Source organism: Pocillopora verrucosa, chromosome 4 (genome assembly GCF_036669915.1).
Source record: "Pocillopora verrucosa isolate sample1 chromosome 4, ASM3666991v2, whole genome shotgun sequence".
Taxonomy (NCBI): domain Eukaryota; kingdom Metazoa; phylum Cnidaria; class Anthozoa; order Scleractinia; family Pocilloporidae; genus Pocillopora; species Pocillopora verrucosa.
In genome coordinates this window covers 2,181,512-2,204,544 of record NC_089315.1, presented here as the reverse complement: position 1 = coordinate 2,204,544, position 23,033 = coordinate 2,181,512, and the positions used below count along the sequence as shown (strand labels likewise).

Here is a 23,033-nt window from a genome sequence, read left to right as displayed (position 1 = left end):
AGTTAGTGAGCCCTGAGGCACGATAATTCAACTTCAAGGAATTGTTTATTGTTATCTTCACCGTACATATTAACTACAATTACACAACCAAAGTCTCGAGAACGAGCAGTCTTCACTTCTTTCACAGCATAATCTGTCGCAAAAGTTATTAAAAATATTCGCAAAAAAAGGTTCTGGCGTCGCATAAATTATGAAATGGTTTTTTCATCGGTTTCAACTTTTCACTCGCGCGACGAATTTTGCTGGGAAATAAGAATGTAGTCCGACATATCACAAAGCGCGTATTGCATCATTGGCGGTTGAAAACCGTGGAACGCTATCACTCTTTCCTAAAAAAGACCATAAGCAATTGAGATGAGTTAGTACGCAGGTTTTTTTTAAGCACTGGGACGCAATTCGCGCAAGACTCTTTACTGTTGACGTGCCTTCAATCTTTAAAAGGCTCTCCTTTGGCATTAATTTACTGTTACGAAGAGGAAAATGGTACAACTTAAGTGACGATAAACTGTTCCTTTTCTAAGTGAAAGCGAATTGTTCATGTCGTAACTTAATTTCCCGGCGACTTTGTCAGCTACTTCATCACGCCTATGTATTCTCCAGTGAGATTAAAACCGAATAATAACTGGGATTTTAACAGACTCCTCTGCTCCACTGTAAATGGTAGGCCTAACGCCAAAAATTAAGTAACTTGCATTTAATATTTTCCGCCGCGAAATCCGCGAAAGCCTCCACGCCGGGATCCTCCACGAAAACCGCCACCGCCGCGGAATCCACCCCCTTGGTAGTTGCCGCGGTAATGTCGAGGACCTTGGTAGCCACGCCTTGGTGGAGGTCCACCATGTCCTCCTCGGTGCATCAACCTAGAGAAACACATTGACGTTACTACATCTCCTCCAATAAGCCCTACCGCTCTAATAAGCGCCCTTCCCCGAATAAGCGCCCTTCCCCGAATAAGCGCCCTTCCCCGAATAAGCGCCCTTCCCCGAATAAGCGCCCACCCCCTCGGCTGTAAGCTCAAACAAGCGCCCTCACCTCCCTTACTTTCCTAAATAGGAGGGAAACATAATAGGGATACCAAGAAAAACTCCTGCATTCTCAATTAATTGATAATTTTTCAGCGTTAGTACATCATTTTATAGTTGCGTACTTAGTTGCCAAGCCTTTGATTTGGAGTGGAGCTAAAGGTGACCTTGTTGTGATAGAGACCAGTATCAAGTGAGCATGATAACCAAGTAATTTGCATTCGAAGATCACCAGCGTTTGTATCACGACAAGGTCACCTTAAGCCTCACTCCTGTTAAAAGCCTTTGGACCCAAGCACGCAACTGTTAAATGGACTATTACAGCGGAATCAGTACAAGAGAATAATAAGCACTCTCCTTCCGATGAGCGGCCCTCCTTTTAGCCAAAGTTTTAAATAAGCACTCAGGCGCTTCTTCGAAGAAAAACAGTGGTTGAATAACTCACGAAGAAAGAAAAAACTCGATTGATCTATTAAGAACTTTATTCGATGTTAAATTTTGCTGGTGCAGCACTAAACTGACAAAACTTCATGAGAATGTAGCACTAAATGCTACCAGCCGATATATTTAACTGGATTAGAAATAAATAAATTAGACTTGGAAAACTTTGGAAAGTTGAGCTTTAACTTAATGGTTAAATATAAGTTGTACGTCCTGACACAAACTATTTCATTTCGGAGCTTCTGAGAACATAATTAATTGGTAAAAGGACTCTGTGACGTATAATTCTGTATCTAACGGTGCTTGTAAGTTCAAATAGGCTTTGCGGTACAGGCTCGGCGGATTAAAAATTACTCGCCCGGTCACTCCTCTGGATTCCAGTCCACACAATTTTATTACCATCACCAATTGGTCGACTAGGTGGCGCAAAAATCTTAATTTAATCACAGAGCGTTGTGTAGAGAAGCTAAACAAACCCGACCCTTAGTAACTCGAGGCCCAACTTTACATACCCCGGTAGAGGTCCTCCTCTCGGTTGAAATTGGCCTCCACCACGGCTCACATTAAAGCTTCCCGCATTAGCTCTTGATAACGCCTTGACGACATGCAGTATTCTCTCATCTTCATGACTCGGTTCAGCTATTGTGGCTGGATTTGTGGCAGCGCGAACTAATAGGAAGTCAAGTGCTTGACGCAGGGCTACGATCATAGCGGCTTGATGGTGAGCAAACCTGAACTGTAACCTTAGAAAATAACAAACAGTAACATTCTGACAAACTGTGGGGTACCCGTAAATACTAACAAGCAGCAAACGGCTTCGTGCTACGTGACTTAGTAGAAATTGAATAATATTGAAAGAGCTTCAAAAGGAACGCGTTAAAAATATCAAAACATTTAAAACATATGAAGAGTTGTGAAAGCGCTCTGTATAAACTTTGGGGCAATAACAAGATTTAGTACACACTAAAAAAGTGGATAGCGTTGAAAACGCGCTCTGATTGGCTACTAAAACTCCGAATATCCTTCGCTATTTACTTCCGAGAAACTCGCGCGAGAATTCGCCCGAAAATATTGTAATCGTTGCGAGAGTAAATAATTAAAAATCATCTTTTTGTACTATATTACCCGATTGTTTAAGTATATACTAAAACAACTATATTCACATCAGTGTCAGTAGCTTGCGGTGGATTTTTACCTCGTCGCTTTGCGGCTCGGTAAATATCCACAACTACCCACCTTCACTTTGGTAAAGAGTTGTCAATTATTTCTGAAATCAGGGAATAACTTCCCAAGGTATTAACATCCGATTGTGCCGCCATTGAGCATGATGGAATTATCGCATGTATAGTTTTAGACAAATCAAATCACTACTGCATTTCAAATTTTAAGCGTTTAAAACAAAAACTAATGGCGGAATTGGTCTGCGTGCGCACAAGTGTCCTTACCAGTCGTCCATTTTGACGATCCCATTTTCAGATTCTACTTTACTCTGACTAAACATGAGCAGCTGTAGAGGATTAACCATGGTCATCTGTTTACACGATACAGCGCGGGTACGAATCTACAGCACAAATACAACATTGTGAGAAGCCTTTCTGGTATGCTGGGGAAAAGACGCTCGCGTGAACCGCTCCAATGATAACGCCTGTCAGAGGTATCCTCACTAATGTCGTTATTTAAATTAAGCTCATTTAGAGACACAACAGGACCGAGGGTTCTTGAACAGACAGTGCGAGAAAAAGAACTCCTGTAATAGACTTTAGGACCATCAAACACTACAGAAATCGCCCGATAACTTTTGGAAACCATGAAGCACACCTAAAAGCTTACCTTCTCTCCAAACACAAAGAACGGAGACGGGAAAGTCTGTTCCCTGTTGGAGCAGTTCACTGAGGACTTGTGGATGAGCGCGGCTTTGCCTTCTGTCGTTAGTACTTTGCGTTTCCCTCGGTGTACACAGACATTAGGATACATACCCAAACACAACAAAGCCACGACCTGAAGATATGGAAATAACTAATCACTCTCCATTCGAAAAATACTACACGGTTATTAGAGCCGGGTTATGCTGATTATGACAAGTTCAGTCTTCAAAATCAACAATAGAGCAACTCTTGTAAAACCGAACGAACCGCTTGTTTGCACTTCTCGTCAACTATTCACCGTTGCCGTTGCAGGGAAAAATTTGAGTTCCCTACGGCATGCGAGCCACGCGAGAAGAGCCAAGAGTCTACACTACCAAGGCTTTATTTATTATTTACAACTTCCTCAACTCAATTTTTACTTCGAATGCTGTTGATGAAGACTTGAAGACTTCGAAGACTTGTTGATGTTTTTAGCCTTGGAAGTAATTATACGTCTTTGTCTGAGAAAAAGTACACTGCACGTGTGTGAAGTCAAACCAAACTTAGGCTAGATGCGAGATGTTAGTGTAGCAGAGCGGAGAAGTCAATGCCGGAATAAACAACAGCCAACATCAACCACAACAACCGAAGCTTAAACGAGAAATAATTGATGTCCGAAGGTCAGGGAAAAAAATCACACAAGTTAACTTTCCGCGATAGTCGAAGTGAAAAATCCAAATTACAAGAAAAACGACACTTTGACTAAATTAAAAAAAAAAGGATGTTGATAACATGAGAATAATCTGACAAAGTTTGGAAAACACAAAACGCCCATAGACTGCAAAGTATGTGACATCTAAAATTCCTTACCATGTCCAACTTGGAGTCGGGGCCGCTGTAGTTAAATGGCTGTGGGTGCATACATTCTGCAAAGGATTGGGATAAATGTAAGTATTTACCAGCACAGATACCGCCAAATAGTGCAACACGAGCTTCTTCTTGAACTACATTATGACAGTAGAAATCAAAAAGCGAGTTAAATGAACCCGACATATTAACCAGCAGTAACAGATAAGATCATGGTAAGCCAACGACATCACTTCAAAACTAGCAGAGTAATACTCCCACCTACAGCCATTTCAGAATAGTCTTGAAATTGGGTCAGACAGGGTAAACTTTCGCATTTGCACAAAATCACAAACTACCTAATGTTTGAGCCTCCACGGCATCTCGTAATGCAGTTGAGCACGCCAAATATTGGACTACTGGGGTTTTCGCCCTACATGAAATGATTTCAGTCCACAAAAATAAGACCAAATAAACCAGCCTTCAAGCTCACGGACTTGTGATTCTTTCTTGTTATTCGCAAGTATCTCCCAACCCTTTGACCAATAAGAGTGACTGACATTTAATTTCTCCTTACAATATCACCCCGAATCACATATTATGGTCACGAGAATAAAGGAAACGATCACTAATTAACGAAGCTCTTGATTGTTACGCAAATGTTCTACTAGTCAGCACCTAAGGAAATGTATCGCGGGTAGTGTGGAGGATATGCATACTGAGTTAGGGTGTAAAGGGTTAATTAACAGTCACTTACCATCTGGAAAACCAGCGTTACAAAGAAGATCTTTCAGCTGAAGCTGTAGATAAGATAAAAAAAGGAATGAAAGCAAACTAATGGACGTAAACAACATTTTAAGCTAGTCAATATCAATCGGAGGCTTATTCCACCACAGATTGGTGGGACTGCGCACAAATGGTTTGACCATTGCAGTTTTACCTTAGCCTCCGATGTCATGCGAAGGGTTGACATGTTCAACTGACGACTCTCGCAAAACTGATACTCAGCAGATTCATCTTCTACTGACCTACGTTAAAGAAAAAAAAATTATAGCGAACCGGAACACCTCACGGCAAACACATATTTTAGGTCTGGCCTTGAAAACAAATGAAAAATGAGGCTACCAAAACGGCCGATAATTTTCGTCCTTTCTCAGGCAGAAAGAAACAAGAGTGGTCGCAAATTCTTTTTTAAAATATAGGTACTCCATACGACATAGGTCGACGTCTGTTCGGGTTCGTATGGATGGATATTTTCTATCCACGGGGTAGATAAACACGAAGCCCTCCTTCGTAACAGCTCCCCTATCTCGGTCCACCCTGCAGAATCGTTTCCTACGTTTCCTGCCCTTCCTCCCCTCTATGTAACTTTCAGTATTCTTCTTATTATTGCTAACAAGGCTGTAGTCCTGCCTCGTCACCTTAATTGCGTTACCTGGCATCCTCCCAAGCCTGATATGCGCTGAGCAACGCAATGTGATCGCTGTGACGTGACCCTGAAAACTGTTTGTGTACCCAGCCCAGTCTCCTTTGGTCAGTTGATGTTTCGAAAGGCTCAGGGAAACTGGTGCTAGCAGCAATAGTGCACATGGCATCTCCACAGCTGAGAAAAAGATGGCAAAACATTGATAAGTAAATTTGTGGTTAAGACTTAAAAGAACTTAAAGAAAGTGTCTTAAATTATGTGCACTATCCTCCGCCCTGCTTCCCACAACAACTCGTGGACGGAACAGTGGTCTATCTCTAGCCTGAACCTAGCTGTCAGTTAGTGAAGACTATAAAATGGCAATCAAGCGGTCGCACGGCAGTCACAGCTGTCGCTTTCGCTCGTCTCCACTCCATTGACTAAGAACCATGGACAAGTTCGCCTATCGCGGGAAATCCAGAAACTCCCCCCCCCCCCCCAAACCATCCCCCGTCTTCCGAAGCTTTCATGGCACCTGACGATCAAGCCCTACCTACTTACACTCTAAGTATTTTGTCTTGTCAGAAAAAACAAAACAAAACCAAAAAAAAAGAAAATAATAAAAGACGTGAGCCGATACCTTGTCTCTGAGTCCTATAGACCATGCCAAAGAACGACTACGACAACTCCCTGAGAAATGTTGCACTAGCTTCAGAAAGAAATCATACCAAAGAAAAACAGCAGTACTACTCACTAAAAGATGCATCCAAGAATGATCATCTTGCCAAGCCGTGGTTCAATGGGTAATTTTGCCAGAAGGTAACCAAGGGGAGTGAGATTTAAGTTTCCATCCAAAGCCTCCATGTCTACACAAAACCATTTATATCGTTTATCAGAAATGGCTTGTCATACTTAGTAATACTCTCCCAGAAATCTGGCCTTTCGAGATTTAAACCTTGCTAGCTGCAACTTTCTTCAGTTAAGTTTATTACAATCACTACATCCGACCAAAAACAAGGAACAGGATTCCGTCCAGTCTACCAAGAATCAACTTCGCAACTGACAAATGAATAAAGGGGTAAGTTTCTAAAGAAACTGTGGTGCTACGTCGGTGGGAGAGTGTAGCAGGTAATTTAGTGTTAACAAATGAGTTGAAAACGTTAATTAGCCACCGTAAAGGGTAAAAAAGCTGACGTTTCGAGCGTTAGCCCTTCGTCAGAGCTCTGACCTTTACGGTGGCTAATTTACGTTTTCGACTCATTTGTTAACATTTAATTACCTTCGCAACTGACAGCCGAGCATGAAGGTGGAATCGTGCTTACTGGCAATCTTCGCCCAGTGTACCACCCATTCATCCTAAAACACCTGAGTCGTATTTTGACTTTGACAAAAGTTGTCTTAATCCTTTCTCTCGCACGACTTGGAAGCTAATTTGCTTCCTTTCATAAGAAGTTTTAGCAATTTCCCTGGTGAATAACTTTGGCGGGTCTAAAACTGCGACGTCAGGAGGTATTAAAACGTTTCATAAGCATAAGTGCTGAAGCATCAAAGCTTAGTTTAAATAGAAAGCATTGAAGTTAAGTGCATCCTAAACTGTAACTGCAAGGACATTCGTTTTGTGTAGCGCACAAACAAAACATGGCACATACAATACAAGGTCACTTGAAAATAGATTAAATTTTTTTGGACTGAAGTATTCTTGGTTTTTCCTTACTACGTAACAACGAACATGGCTCGAGTCACCGAGGGTAAAACTGTGGAGGAAATAGTCTGAACGTGAACGAACAAAGGTAAGATTAAAAGATTGAAAGAGAGTTCAAAGTCATCAAGGATGCGAGTTACCGAGAGTAAAGTTACAGTAAACATATTTCGGAATTTCACGAGGAGATTGATTTTGTTTCAAGTCAGCGAGGGTTCAAGTTATCACCAACAGTGTGCCCACTCTATCTATTCCGAGAGCAATTTACCTTTTAATAGGGCAATAGACTCTGCCACTGCATCAAGCGGGGGCGGCTCGATGGCTTTGTTCAAAAACTCTCTGATATCTCCGAGTTTTAGAAATTTGATGGTGAGAGCCAGCTCGTGAAGTGGTGTGCGCAAGATCTCTGGTGTGGCGTGTTCAGCGAGTCTGTCAAAATAAGCATAAAATTTCCAAGTTTGTGATTTGCAATCCGTGATCATCTCCACCATCCTAAGCCATCCCTGCCTCTTGTTGGTTTAGTATGGCCTCGTTTGTGTTTTTCTATCTTACCAAACAAATATTTTCAGTCATTTAACATCCTTCTAAATCCACTCCATCCAAAACCGACTATCCTCATTCCGTCTTGGTTAATAACTGCTTCTTTTGTGTTTCTCTATTCTACCAAATTGATATTTTGTATTCATTTTTAATCCGTGATAATCTTCTTTATCCTTTGCCATCCTTTCTCCTTTTGGTTACAATTATCTATGTTGCCTTTCTACTCAAAGTTCTCCGAAATTCAAAATGTTGACAGGTGTAATCATTAAATCCTGGGAACATAAAAACAGACAAGCCAATTTCCCCCTCAACTTCCGCCAGTAAAGGACCTAACATTAAAAAATTTTGGAAATTTTTATCAATATAATGGCAGATAGAGGGACTTCTCACAAATTTACCTTGAAGCTCTTGTTCTGCTGCAAAGATGGAAAGCAAATCCTGGTCTGACTCTGCCTGCTCGACCACGCCTCTGTTCCATGTTGGTTCTGGACGCCCATACAGTGGCGTAATTTGTCATGTTGTTGTGTGAGGTGAATAATTTTACTTTGGCTCTGATGACGAAAGTAATCACCACGTAAGCTTTTCAACGTTTTTAAAGCCCTGCATTCTTTGGTCGTGCTAAAACATGTTAATATATATAATTTTTTTTTAATTAAGCGAGTCTTAGTTCCCTGTACATGTTCGGGATCGAAAAAAAAATTAATCTGCATTATATAAAGACCATGGACCTTGGTCAAAACAGTGAACCGTTAAAAGAGGTGCAAAAGCAGGCCTGTTTAGTAACTCACTTGACTGAATCAATGACAAAAACAACATCATCAATTGTAATACTTGTTTCAGCGATGTTTGTAGAAAGAATTATCTGCAACAGAGGAAAAAAAACCAACCTTCTTAACGATAAGGTCAACAGACCTGCAAAACAATTAAGTGGGATGCCTGTGGCAGACCACGTTAAACTTGGAAGAGTCAACATGAAATTTATTCTTTTCCACGTAAATCCACAGTGACTGTAGATAACGACCAACGCGTCCCACGTTGACGCCTTGCGGCGTCTTGTTTTTTTTTTTTTAAAAAGTACTCAACGCATTCTGACAATACTCTACGGTGACCATGAACACTTGTACAAAACAGACCAATTTGAGTACATGAGACGAGCAATGAATCTCATTTAATTTCTCTGTCACTTCTTCATGCTTTGATTCTAAGCATTCATTAGCTACATTCAAGTTTGTTGGAATTCTCTCTCTTTTCTTATGTCAAGATTGGTTAAGTGACCACGGTGTAAGCAACACTTACCTTTGTGACTCCTTCTGGAACGGGCTCAAATACTCTCCGCTGGTCTTCTCTGGGGATCTGGGAGTGAAGAGGAAGCAAGCGATACCTGCTACTCACACCTGAAAGGACAAAATTTGAAATATTTGAGAAATCGAACCTATGAAGACAATCAGTTGATAACAGTAGGTAACTTTTTGGTTTACCAAAATTTAGTCTATCAGGTTGATTGCCAACTCTTTGTTTCAATTGCCTTCCGAAGAGGCTGAACAGTTTCTGTAGAAAACAATAACTTATAAATCTGCACAGGCTTTTGACTGTGATATAAACAAAGAAGTGTCCTGAGTCCATTTATTTATCAGTTATACATGTTTGAAAACTATAGCACACGGTTCATTCCCTGGATTTTATGTTAACATGGAATGTCTTTCCTTAAACTGAGTGAAAGTTTCGTTTTAGTACTGAAAAAAGTTAAAAAAGCCTGTAAAAATTTTGACTTGATAAACAAATGATTGATCTTACAAAACGCACACGGTGAAGAGTTTTTTCAGCAATCTTTGATTTTCCAACCAATGAATGTGATTTTTCTAATATTTTGGCGTAGGCTCAAATTAATACGCTGAAGATCCCCACTACTGACGCAACCGAGACTGTATCGTTTCCTCGGCGGCATGAGATCTGATAGGAGGTGATGCATTTTCTCAAATTGAAGCAACACTCGTCAGTATGCCGAATTTCACCTATATTAAGGGCGTTTCTCACTTTCCATTCTCATTCTATATGGCCTTATGTTCCACAAGAAAAGATTTAAACAAGTAACAGGTCTCAGCCTCACCAAATTGTGGATGCATCTTCAGGTGCTTGTGAAGTTTAAAAATTAAGTTCCACCCTGGAAGGAATATGAGGACAGCTCCAGGAATATTCAGGCTGGATATGTAGTTAAGCAAAGCCTACAATGGTCAGATTTGACGTGTTATTGTCTTTTTTCATATACAAATTCGACCAAAAGATAGAAATGAAATGCAAGAGCAGTTTATAAGATGTTTAGTTCAGTATATTTTCAATAATACAACTTATCGACGCTACTTGGTGCGGTCTGGGTAAATTCTACTGAATACGCTTTTCGACGGTTGGGTTGGAGAAGCTTCGATAGAAATCACGGATTACACTCCGTAACCTATTTATGCACTCACTACTGATCGTCACGAATAAGATATTTTGTTTAGTATACGACAATGATAATGATAAAAACAACATCTTTACCTCCACAAGTTCAAAAGACATTTCTTTTTCACTCAGTTGTGCCAGCGCATTCTTGGTTTGGAAGGAATAGTCCTCACTGCATGTTAAGTTACAATTTTCCTATAATTATTACAAAACAATAAATTATAACTAAATAATAGGAATACGTTATTCGTTTGGCGCGATTTCCAGTAATGTCCAATCGCGCTTTACAATTTCCATTATATAAATTCGATAAAAAATATGAAACTTTGCAGGAAAATTACATTTGCAAGCCTTTTTCTTTGTATTGTTTTTGTTTGTTTTAGAGCATTTCATGACTTAGGTTGGCCAGATGCCAACACTAAAAATAGTTAAACTTGGATCCCAAGACATTGATGTGCTCATCATAGTTACCTCCTCATCATCATCCACATCGTCTCTCTTTTTCTTTTTATCCGGAAGTGGAGGGACAAAATTTAACATTTGGATCACATCTTCAAGGTAATATTCTGTGAAAAAACAATTTAAAGCTGAAATATTACTAGTTTTAAAGCTGACCTACAATTACAACAACTATAACAACAATTCAGACCTAAGGAATTACTACTAACAGCAACTATATACCCTACCTTGAACTGGAAACGATCTTCCTTCTATTTCCACAATAGGACAGTTGCCAAAATATTCTGTAAACATCTGGGTGTCAATAGTGGCAGACATGAGGACAACTCTGAGGTTTGGGTATGCTTGAATCATGTCACGCAAAATCACCAACACAAAATCAGTCTGCAATTCAAAATGAGAATGTCTTCCTTCAAAAGTTTACCTTTTGTTGAGCCATTTACTTGTTAACACAAAAATTAATTACTACAGAAAAGTCCTATAATCTTGAAGCTCCTAAAAACCAGTGATACACCAGCACACAAGTCCTTTCCAAAGAATTCGGCATTTAGTAAATGGACATGGGGTAGAGAAGGATATCTGTAGTTCAACATGTCAAGACGTCAATGTATAATCACATATTGGTCAACAGAGCATGTAGTCCAAGTACATCACAGAAAATACTTGCATGAAGCTACTTCTGAAATCCACCGATCATAAACAACACCAGTTCAGACCATGTGGCAACTCCAGCCCAGAGCTTTGAGGGGAGTTGATTTTTGAAAGTTGATTTTGTCACTGATATTAAGCTTTTCTGTTCTATCCTCGTCTCAGCCACATCTCAGGGTTGTCGAAATAGGCTGAAAACAGCATATTTCACTCTTAAATCAGAAAAACCTGCAAGCTATTCTGAATGCTTGTGGCTCAATTTTCAGCATGGAAGCACGAGATTGTGACACCTACTTTGCCACAGTCAGGTTACTTATAATTAAATCTTTTTGACAACCCTGACATCTTGAGAGAAGTTAATGGCTGCTAAAAAGTAGCTCTACTACACTATCATGCCTCTCATTCTGACAGATTTTGTTGACAGTTTAGGGTGTTCCCATTTGACCGACACTCCGGAATGAAGAAAAACACAGCATAATTCTAGCATTTGTGAGGCCAAGACCAATCAAGTAAACTACAAACACACCAAAAAACCTACATTTATATCTCGCTCGTGTATCTCATCCACAACCACATGAGAAATTCCATGAAGACCATTTTCAAGCTTCCTGAGAAGAACACCTGTGAGGTAACAGGCAATCAAAAAACAAATACATAAATAAATAAATGAAAAATCTCAACATAGGGTACTTCAACAAGACTTATCACAGGTTGTAGGTATGGAAAAAGTTCCCAAACATTTTGCTAGAGATTGTAGCTCTCTATCAATATGACAACATGGAATCTACTGGTATTTGTTTTATAGGAAAACATGCAAAAGTTTGTTAATGGTTGCATCATTTATACATCTCTAGATCATAAGTAAGAACCAATCAAAATCACTCAGCTTACCAAAAGACATCTAACTACTCAAAAGGGATTAGCTTGTCTTTGAATTCTACTGCAAAATTTTGAGTTTTCTTTGCCTTGTGACAATTTATCAAAATCTTTCCTCAGGACTTACCAACTGTGCAGAACAGCATGGAGGCATGGCTTCTGGGAAGAATAGTATCAAACCTAACTGAATATCCTACACTGGTGCCCAGTATCTCAGCTCTTTCACTGGCCACTCTTTCAGCTACACTCACAGCACTAATACGGCGCGGCTGTCATAGAAATCCACACAACAAAATTAACAGAGAACTTTCAGTGTGATCACTCAACTCTTACCAATCAACCTCTTAACCCTCCTCCCCCCCAAATTGATGAGGACAGATTTTCTCCCCAAAGTTACTATCTAATATTAAGCAGACAATGGACGAGGATAAATAAAAATATCAATTAGGGGATCATTAGTTCTTCTAACAACTATATCTCCAAAATAACATCATAAGTAGAATTATATGGCAAACTGTACAGAGAATTGTGAATATGAAAGCGACCTTCGCAGTAATGAACACTACTCAAATAGTAGTGAAAAGAAGGCCTGAAAAAAATTCAGGCCTGTACGGGATTTGAACCTATGACCTCTACAATACTGGTGCAGTGTTCTACCAACTGAGCTAACAAGCCAACTGGGAGCTGGTCAATGTGTTGGTTACCCGTGAAGTGGTGAATAAACGGTTATGAATATATGGAAGTCATATATTTGAACTGCTGTTAAAGTGTTCATTACTGCGAAGATCGCTTTCATATTCATGTCTTTAACCGCAGTTAAAATATATGATTTCCATATATTCACAACCGTTTGTCTGTTTGTATGGAGAATTATTAAATAAATGAGATCTTGGGAATGAAAGAACAAAGTTTGATGTAATACTCAGGATAGCATAATTTCCAGTTAAGTGATACATTGAGGCAAAGGTATGAACCATCATATGAAGAATGGACCTCTTGGGAAACAAGAAGAAACGCAAACATAACTTTGATCTTAACATTCACCAACCTGAGTGACTACAATACAACACTCAGCACCGTACCCTGTCTCAATGTAGTCATCGAGAATGTACTGTGGAACCTGAAAAAGATGATGTAATAACAAAAAGATGGCGTAATATTACCACACATGGAAAGAAATAAGCACTTTGAAAAATATCAACAAAACATTGAACAAGAAAAATCTTAAATATCCTTTTCTAAACCTGAGTAGTTTTTCCACAGCCTGTTGCACCCTTTATAACAACAACTCTGTTTGTCCTGATTGCCTCAACCAATGCAGACTTGTACTGGAACACAGGAAGTTGACTTCGCTGCTCTAACATGTTTTTATACACATCAACATTTTGATGTTTCTCTCTGTATTCATTAAGGTATTCCTGACTTGTTGGAATAGGTTCCTAAAAGAAATTGTTTAACAGTTGTTAGAGGATAATTCAAAATGTATCTTTAATAACCCTTTCAATTAATATAAAGGTGAAAACTAAGTATATCCTCTTTACTCAACCCGCAGCTTCACTCAAGAATACATTTTTTGGGAACACTTGCTATTTCTTTTATCTCCTGCAGTGTTGGTATGTGAGATACAGAGGGCACATGTGCAAAAACAACAAAACTGAAAAGAGAAAAGGGCAGAAAGGACACCGCAACAAGAAGATGGTGTGAACAATAGTTTGAAGTAAGGAATTTGCTTTTATTTGGTTCGTAGTCAAACATCTGTAATCCATTGCATGCCCACTTAGAGATACTAGACTTGGACAACTTTGAGTGTCACTCACTTGGTAGTCTTCAGCTCCTTCTATAATCATTGGCTGGTTTATCCATGGATTCCAGTTCATATTTGGTTGAGTCCATTCCACTATTCCAGAACCTGGTTCTGGATTTGTCTCTTGAAATTTGACCATTCCAGGGGGAAGGACTAAGGATACAGCTTGGTTTGGGTCCTGGGGTTAATTAAAACACTTGTTTTAATAAAAACATATTAAGTTTCTTTTACTACCATTTCTGCAAATTTCTGGTAATTTTTTAAATTTATAACCTACAGTTGCTGACTATTTACCTAGAATTGGTTAATATTTTAATCAATTGGATTAACAATGATGGATTCACATCCTTTAAAGTGCATGTGTCAGATCTTTTTTGACTCATTCAGGAAGTCCTAATGACGAAATTGAAAGAGGCAATGATTTTTGATTAACTTCCACCTGCTTTTATCCTTTGAAAATAAAAGTAAATAATAAGTGTATTTCACCTCTTAAATCACTTAAATAAAGGTTTGGAAAAATCATCCCATATTTGATTTAGCAAAGAAAAGTTAACTTCAAAACAAAAAAGGGGAATTTTATTGTCAATCAGTAATATTCCTGTTTCCTTGCTAGTGACAGATCATACCTCACCTTTGTTACTTTTCTATTCCTTTTTACTTTGGGAAACATTCCCTCACTGGCTGTCTGTCCTCCAGATGCTTATTAACATTTGTACTTTATTTTGATCATGAAAATGTTACTAGATCACTCAGTCCAAAATCCACCAACATTTACCTTTGCACTGGAGTATGTCATTGAACTTAAAACAAATGAAACTGGTTTTCAACCTATTAAAACTTCCTTTGTGTTTCAAATGTCAAAAAATGCACCTTGCTATTACCTCAACCATCCAAAATACTCCACTCCTCTTGTGGGATTACTCTCCTCAATCATGAGCTATAATAAAGAGATGAGACTACACCCTTGAAGCTGACACACTTTGTAAAACACCCCTGTCAAGGACAAGAACAGCATCAGATGCAGATGGTGTCAGATTTAACAACACTTGCATCATATGCATCAAAAGGCCATCAATATTTAAACAATCACAGAGCCTTTTGGTACATGCTATGCAATGCCAAGCTACTTTTGGTTATAACAGGGAACCTTGATAGATGACAGTTCAGTGTGTATGCATGCAATTTGCAATTAAATCTGGCAGTATTTTTTCTTGCACCTGCAGCAAGTAAGAATACTTGTATTAAACATACACAAGATACAAAAAGAACTGTCAATTGAGAGTTTTCAATCAAGGTTCTACATTGAAAGACCTTTACAATTTCAAGCTGGTCAAGCACAAGCCACAAGATTAGAATTTAGAACAATTTTTTTTTTTTGGTTCAGTCTTCAATTAGTTAAAATTTTGACAAACTACTTTATTATTTTTTCTTTTTCTTTTGTCTTTCATTCATCATCTTGATCTAAAACAAAGAAATAAAAACATCTAGCAAGTTTGAAAACTTTCCTGCCAATATGAAATTTAAACTACAACATGATTCAAATACTGGTCATGTGGCCTGTGGTTGAGCAATTCTCAAGAGAACCTTGCTTTATTTACATGGCCATCAACTGTAAAGAACCAACAGCGTGCTGTAAGATGAATTCAACTGGATCTGATACTGTTCTTAAAGAGGCAGTACTGAACTCAGGGCAGAGTCAAAGACTACCATCACTCAGCAGTCTCTTCCTTTACCCAAAGTTGTACACAAAAGTTGTAAAAACTGCTTGTCACTTCAGGGATGCAGTCTTTCCTCTGTTAAAGCTCATGAAAGAGGAGAACGGTCCAACAGTTGTGACTCTAGTTCACTAACATTTTTTTTAAACTTTTGACTTTGCAAAGTGGAGTGGACTCTCTTGAAGGAAAGATACAGAGTATAAACTCCATATACACACTGACAAAACAAGGCAAAGAATCTTGATCAAACAAGCAGACATTGTATAATGAAAAAAGTTAACCAAGATTTCAGTTACTCAATATGAAGGGAGCATTTCAATTTAGTTTCATTACACCAAATCCAAAGACCTCACACCAACCAACAAAAAAAACATGTATGAGCACACTGTGCAGCAGAGAAAAGAAACCAGAAAGAATTTTTGAACAGAGCTTTTTCCCCTTTTTTTAAGCTGAACCCCTTAAAACCCCAATATTCAGGGTACTATTTATTATAAGTGATTGCTGAAAGAAAAACTTGATGCTTCTTATATAACATCCTATGTTCTTCCTGATGACTCCCATAACAAAAAGCAGTCTTGAAAAATACAACATGAATTGGCTATCACAAATCTATCATTTGTTTTTTTCCACTGTTAAAAATAACATGCCTGGATATTAGCTAGAGTTCTAAAATTAACCTGAGGAACTGGTTGAATTTCAAGTCGTTGAAGCAGATCTGACACTTGCTGTTCCATCTCAGGACTGATAGCAACATCATGAGGTTCAATCTAATTTGTTGAAATGAATAACAAAAGTTAAGAAAGGTAATTTTTATTTCACAAGAACTTGCAATACATTACATTACCATGTTAAGAAAAATGATAGAAAAAATTACATCAATGAGAAAATAAAAGGGGTTCTGACAACACAAAATAACCAAGGAAATTAATAAAAAAAAGGAGGGGTGGTAGCTCCGGTGCCTTAAATTATTGTTAACAGTGTTTAGATACTATTTTATTATTAATAATATTAAAAGAAAAAAATACTCAGTTGTGATTGGTTAAGATAAATGCAGTTTTCAGGTAATTCAATACAGAAGAGAGTTAATTCAGTGCAAAGAAAGTAACAAACCAGACATTCTGATTGGTCAATAATCAAACAAACTCACAGATAGCCAATCAAATGAGAGCCTTAGATGTTGCAATATTTGGCTACAATGAAAATTTGCAAGCAAAACAATAGCTGGTGTTTTAATTAGGTTTCCTTTTGCCACTGCAACAACAATACAGCAGCTAGCTGAAAAACAGCTTTAACAATGAAAACACTGTAAAAAGCACTGCTTTTTGGGTGTCAGTTCACGCCGAAATTGAAAATAAACATGGTCAAACCTCACAAATGACGATTCCATTCCATTGAAAGTGATTTGAACACAGACTGAACAGTTCCTTGAACTGTTTAGCCTGACTTTGATTTTATTTGCGCCTTAAAGATGTGAAAATATCATTGTATATTGCTGTTTTGATCATACGCGGTTGTTTTGACTAAATGCAGTGGTTTGAATAAATCATTTTTGCACTTGATGTGTGCACTTTGCTTCAACATAATCATTATAAGCTATCTCGTATTTTTTCATGTATATTATTAATATGTAATCACACGATTTTTCTCAAGCAATTTGGAATAAATAAGCTCTTATAAATTTTTTCAAAGACCACAAATTGCACTCGCCCTACACACTTGTGCAATTTTGTTAGTCTTTGAAAATGCTTATTTATTCCAAATTGTACTCAAAATCGGGTGATTATCTTTTCTAAACTAAACTATTTTTGGTAAGCTATAAGTTATGAAATAATAGAATAAGTGTTAGGAGTGTAGAGGAACATATGTATGATAGATTTAAACATTCTGACAGTAAAACCTCCTCACAAGTGCCAGGGGGCCTGGATAGCAGCAGAAAGAGGACAGGATAGGTGGGGGGACCCTATGTCAGTTTAGATAATGCAATATTGAGGAGAGGGAGTATGAGTTTCCAAGAAAGGTAAGGTTTGTACTCTAGCCAACTAGCCCACCCAGCTAGAGCTTATCTGGTTTCCATAGCATAAAGCCAGCTAGAATATTATTGCTTTATCTGGATGGGATGCCAGTTCATTGCAAGGTTACATCCCAGCATTTCATCAGGCTTCCTTGACAATTTTCCGGTACCCATTCATACTTCTAGATGGAGAGAGGTACTGTGACAATAAAGTGTTTGCCCAAGAACACAACACAAAGACATGGCAAGGACTCTGATTCAAATTTCTTAACCCTTTAACTCATTACAATACCCAGCAAACAGGTAATAAGAATACTCAACTTTATCAGGTAGAAGTTGTTATCTTGATTTAACAACAAATTCTCAGAACTAATTTACAGAAATGTGTAACAGCTGGAGGGGAGAATTCACAAACAGATCTTGGGAGTTAAAGGGTAAAACCCCTGTCCAGAGTACTAACCATTAAACATGTAGGCCACCATATCTTTCACCATAGTTAAGAAAACATTGAATTTCTGTTTTATATCAATGCTTTCCACTCAGGTTACAGCAATCAGAATGAGCCAGTGTCATCTCAAAAGATGTTTGCTTACTTTTTAAAATATTGATTCTCCCTTCACCAACACTAATACCAAACTCAGCCACAAAGCACTCACCTCATCTGTTTTTGTTTTCTTTGGTTGAACTTGACCTGGTTCAGCAGCCTCCAACACTCCCATGTGAAACAATTGTCGAACAAGACTTAAAGAAGTGTTCTGGGCAGCTTGTTTCTTTGTGGAAGCATGTTCTTGAGCAGAAATAGCTGCAAGTAAATTCAATTCACTAATCAGTCTGTGTAGTACATATATATATATATATTAATCAGTCCATCTATTCATCCATCCACTGATCAGTCAATTAGTAGGAAGATGAAAATTAAATTATAGTTTTTCTTTCCTCCTTGTCATTAGTCAAGTTACCCAGTACTCATTCTACATTCTGCCAAGGTTTGACTTCTATTGGGAGCACTCAGAATTCTTTTTCTCCCATTATGCCCCCTGTCATTCACTGAAGAACATCTTGAAATTTGCCATCTTCTTTTACATCACCATTGGGCAGAAGTGTTACAAATCTACATTCCTGTCCTAGCAGCATGCAAGTTTCCTATATCACAGCTCAGTGGTAGAGCATTCAAAGTACTAATAAGAGGGTCTTAGGTTTGACTCCTATATATTTATTATTTAGGAGCATTTGGGGTTCTTTTTCTCTGAGTATGCCACTGCCATTCACTAAATAACATCATCTTTCATTCTGCATTTTTTTACAACATCATTGCAGCAGAGGCAAAAAGCCATGTTGTTCATATTAAAGTAGTTAATGTTCATTAATAATTAAAACCATTCAAGTCTCTTTTCTATTTCTGGCACTTACTTCTTCGATGAGACTTCACAAAAATAGATAATTCAGCAACAAAATGTCTAATAAAAAATAACAAATCAGTATGCTTGCATAGTATTTAATCTATTTAGTACCTTCAGGAAAAAAAACTAAATACCAATCACATTAATCATGATAGTGCATTCCCTCAATAAGCACTCCTTCAAATAAGTGCCCACCCTAACATTTCTTTCGGGCAATTCACACGTCCAAAAATATAAAAAAGTATTTTCAAAACATTCCCTCAGGAGCAAAACCTAGCCTTTTGAGAAAACTAGTCTACATTTCTTCTTAAGAGTCTGGTTACAAAAAGTGTCTTTTAAGAGGACTACAGCATGTGTACCTGTTGTGGTCGGGACCCCCAGCAGAGTATTTGAAATCAGCAGGAATTCTGTTCTGCTGCAGATACTGATGCAGCCGAGACTTGGCATTGGCTAATGTCCAGTTTCCATGAAGATGAGCATTTAGATCCACATCTTCAGCCTAGGACATAATAAATGTAACCAAAGATTTTACATATGTATATAAATAATACATATCCACCATATCCAACCAGGTTTGCAGTTCTCTAAGGTCTGATGGGAAGATATCCCTTGGAACTTGAGAATTAATATTTTGTAATACTTAGGTTTAGGAGGTAAAACAAGATTTTTATTGCTCCAGAGAATCCCCTATTCAGAAATGAGAATCAAAGACAAACTTGATGAGTGTTTTATTTTTTTTTATGGGAGGGGAAGGGGGCACATGATAAAATGCCATTTGATTTAGGACAGACAGCTAGATTCTCCCTCCAAGTTGTCCTGTTTTCCCTTATTTAACAGCTGAGAGAGTAGTAATTGTTGCATCAAAAGTCACTCAAAGCTTTATTCCACCAACCTCTCAAGTCTTAGTCAGTAGACTTACAGATACACACCTCTTCAAACTTTCTTTTATTGTACAGGCTATAATGGTAATCTCTTTGGCCAGCTCCACTCCAACTATCCATTTGACTTGTACCAGGTGCTGTTCCACCTGTACAGAAAAACAAATCAGCTGCACCATTAAAATTTTTAAGTCTAATTTCCTCCTGGCTAACAATCAGTGACAAGATTGTTGACTTTCTATCACTGAAACTTAAACTCTAAAAGAGCATACCAATTTCATTCCAAGTACCTTTTTCACCCTTGCTCTCTATGTACTATATGTACTTTTTTTTCTGTGATTATACAATATTGAATAAGGTAAGGGGTATTTTATCAAATTGCCCAGCATTTCTAAATACATCATTTCTAAAGTGAAAAAAATTATTTGAGAAAGTTCACAACTGGTCACTGTATGGCAGCAAAAAAATTATTCTGGTTTTCACCTTTATATTGTCAATTTTTTATGATTTATAATGGTAATTGAACTGAGTGGAGTGCAATTTGGGCTGAAATCATACGCATGATTTCAAAATCAAATGAGCGTGCAGTGCAAGTTCAATTTGAAATCACAAGTATGACTTGGACCAAAATTGCACAACACGAGGTTCAATTACCACTTTATTACATCCATTTTGAAATCACCCAAAGACAGGACTTGGTCAGTTCAAATATTTTATTGATGCAGTACTGAACTGGTTTGAAATTAAATTCATCCATTTTTGGGGGGAAAAATTGGAGTTTTGGAAACAAAAGTTGCAAAATTTGCCACATGATACTCTTTGTCTTTCATTTTCCTGCAATTTGATTGGTTATTTTAAACAAGCCTCGAAATCTGATGGGTTGTTTTGTTTTTAGTGTGGCCTGCTCATTGGCTTGGAAAAAGAAGCGATTTAAAGCAAAAAATGGTGCAATTCAAGAACAAATTGCACCATCTAGAGCCAATCAGATAACAGGGATCACCAGTGATTTCAAAATGGATGTAGTAAAGACTTAAAAAAAGCTTACATAAGCCTGAAAATTGATCAGAAATAAAAACTTTATTGTGATAATTTTGTGGTTCTGGGGTTGCTTGTTTCTCCTGAACCTTATCATGATTAGACAGTGAATGATTCACCTGTCAGTATCAAATAAAAGAGTTCAAAATTGTCTCCCTATAACTTTCCAAAATGTTGAAAAAAATGGTTTTGTTAAGGTGACAGAGTTGTTACAGTCCCACTGGAGAATGAAAATTAACTATGCACAAGCAGTGGATTAAACCAGTTCATAAATGAACCACAGACCTTGCTGCATCATAAGAAGTGGTGGTTGTGATGGAAAAGGCTTCCCCTGTGTTGGCCCTGATTGTTGGTTTTGATTTTGCATTAGCTGTGTCGGAGGAACTGGTGCTGCAGATGATGGAAGCTGCTGTTGAGATGGCATGGAAGCTGATGATGATGTAGGTCCTTCTCCCTGTTTTGAACAAAAATCACCTTACATGTTAATCTTGGAGGTATCTCATGTGAGCCTTATTCTTGCTTCAGCAATGAAAGAAAAACCATTGACAGTCACATATTTCAATAATCACCTGTTATCATATGACCCGTATGGCCCTCCTACTCAGTCAATATGTAGATATTCTTTTAGGGGGTGTGTATGTAATACCAGGGCAACTTTTAAATTCCTGAGTTCAAACTAGTTTCCTTTAACAACCCTGAGTTTGTTTATGTGATATCAAAAAAATTTATCAAAGGGTAAAGAAAAGAAATTATTGGCATAAGTTCACAACTGGTCACTGTATGACAGCAAATAAAAATATTCTGGTACAAAATATTGCAATGGTATCATGAAAACAAAGAACAACCACTTTTTCAGTGGCCACGGTCCACTGGATTGCAATTAGTGGTGTAGGCTGTAATATAGAGATTTAGCCAAGCCTAAAAGCGGAGCTCGCATTTTTTTTCCTGCACATCTCAAGGGCACAATGCCATGCCCTGGCCAGGACTAGAACCCAGGTCGTCCGACTCAGAGCCCAGTGCACTGACCACTGGACTACTGAACAAAGCTGTGGTGTTGGCATGCCCACAGTACATTTGACCATGCATGCTAAAAGTAGCACCTTGTATGGTCATATGGTTGTATGGTCATACAGTCATAAATCCAAATTTTTTCGGCTTAATAGGTTAGTATGATTTTGTATAAAGATGGCATATCATGATGATTGTCAGGGTAGACATGGGACAAGGAGAAAACAGACGAATTATTTAAATGGAAGAAGTCATCCCGGTATAGAACTAGCAACAGTGCAGGTTTTCTCTGTGGAGAAATCGAGGTTTACAACATCTATCAAAAAATATCCAAGAAACTTTTTTCCTGACAACTGAACATCAATCCAACATATGCAGTAGACGTCTTCATTAAAAGAAGTCCACATGTTAATGTGCAGTGTTAATTAATAACACTTACTAATAATGATGAAATAAATTATGCTACACCATACAACTCACAAATAAATCATCTGGAAATGAATCTGGAGGAATAATTCCAGCTCCGATCAGGAAACCACAGAAATCCTTAGCAGCATTAGTTTCAGCATCTTTCTTGCTGGTAGCACTTCCAAGGCCCACATAATCAAATCCATCTATTTGAACCTGCAGTTTAATAATCGGAGCGATCGAGTTTAGAGAAACTTCAGGAAAACAGATCTTTTCATATGCACCTCACAGGTGGCCAAATTTAACCTGTGCAGTATGTTTTTAAAGGAAAAAAAAGCTTCAAGAAAGCTAGCAAATTCAACGTTCGCTGGATGTTTACCTGGAATTTGAAAGTTCCCTGAGTAGAAGGTCTTTCTGTGTAGACAGGTCTGGTTTTGCGTTTTCCACAAAAGGCGTAGAGAAAGTTCTTGAACTGAGCGGCCGACATTTTGCCGGGACCATGCGAGCATGCGAACGAGGCGACTTGACCTCCTTCCGTCTTCTTTTGACAGGGGT

General features: G+C 38.1%; 1 protein-coding gene across 1 annotated transcript; it reads right to left on the bottom strand.

Moving 5' to 3' along the window:
- Positions 1-26: 26 nt before the first annotated feature.
- Positions 27-22,980, bottom strand: LOC131784341 (ATP-dependent RNA helicase A protein). Its single transcript, XM_059101146.2, has 30 exons — positions 22,858-22,980; positions 22,551-22,694; positions 21,348-21,516; positions 20,079-20,176; positions 19,509-19,648; positions 19,160-19,206; positions 18,406-18,551; positions 16,416-16,505; positions 14,037-14,201; positions 13,464-13,658; positions 13,268-13,339; positions 12,347-12,488; positions 11,882-11,964; positions 10,923-11,079; positions 10,708-10,802; positions 10,333-10,431; positions 9,905-10,019; positions 9,094-9,191; positions 8,586-8,659; positions 8,196-8,348; positions 7,526-7,686; positions 6,313-6,424; positions 5,589-5,756; positions 5,094-5,181; positions 4,911-4,953; positions 4,178-4,233; positions 3,294-3,461; positions 2,909-3,024; positions 1,976-2,206; positions 27-860 (listed from the first exon to the last, which is right to left on the bottom strand). Exons 1-30 carry the CDS (start codon positions 22,963-22,965, stop codon positions 695-697), a joined length of 3,699 nt encoding a protein of 1,232 aa, XP_058957129.2. The 5' UTR covers positions 22,966-22,980; the 3' UTR covers positions 27-694.
- Between the last annotated feature and the right edge of the window lie 53 nt (positions 22,981-23,033).

Coding starts and splice junctions, on each gene's coding strand:
- LOC131784341 (XM_059101146.2), bottom strand. CDS start 22,965: ATGTCGGCCGCTCAGTTCAAGAACTTTCTCTACGCCTTTTGTGGAAAA. Junction 10,803..10,922: donor AAGATCGTTTCCAGTTCAAG/GTAGGGTATATA, acceptor GTTTTTTCACAG/AATATTACCTTGAAGATGTG. Junction 9,192..9,904: donor GAAGATGCATCCACAATTTG/GTGAGGCTGAGA, acceptor TTGTCCTTTCAG/GTGTGAGTAGCAGGTATCGC.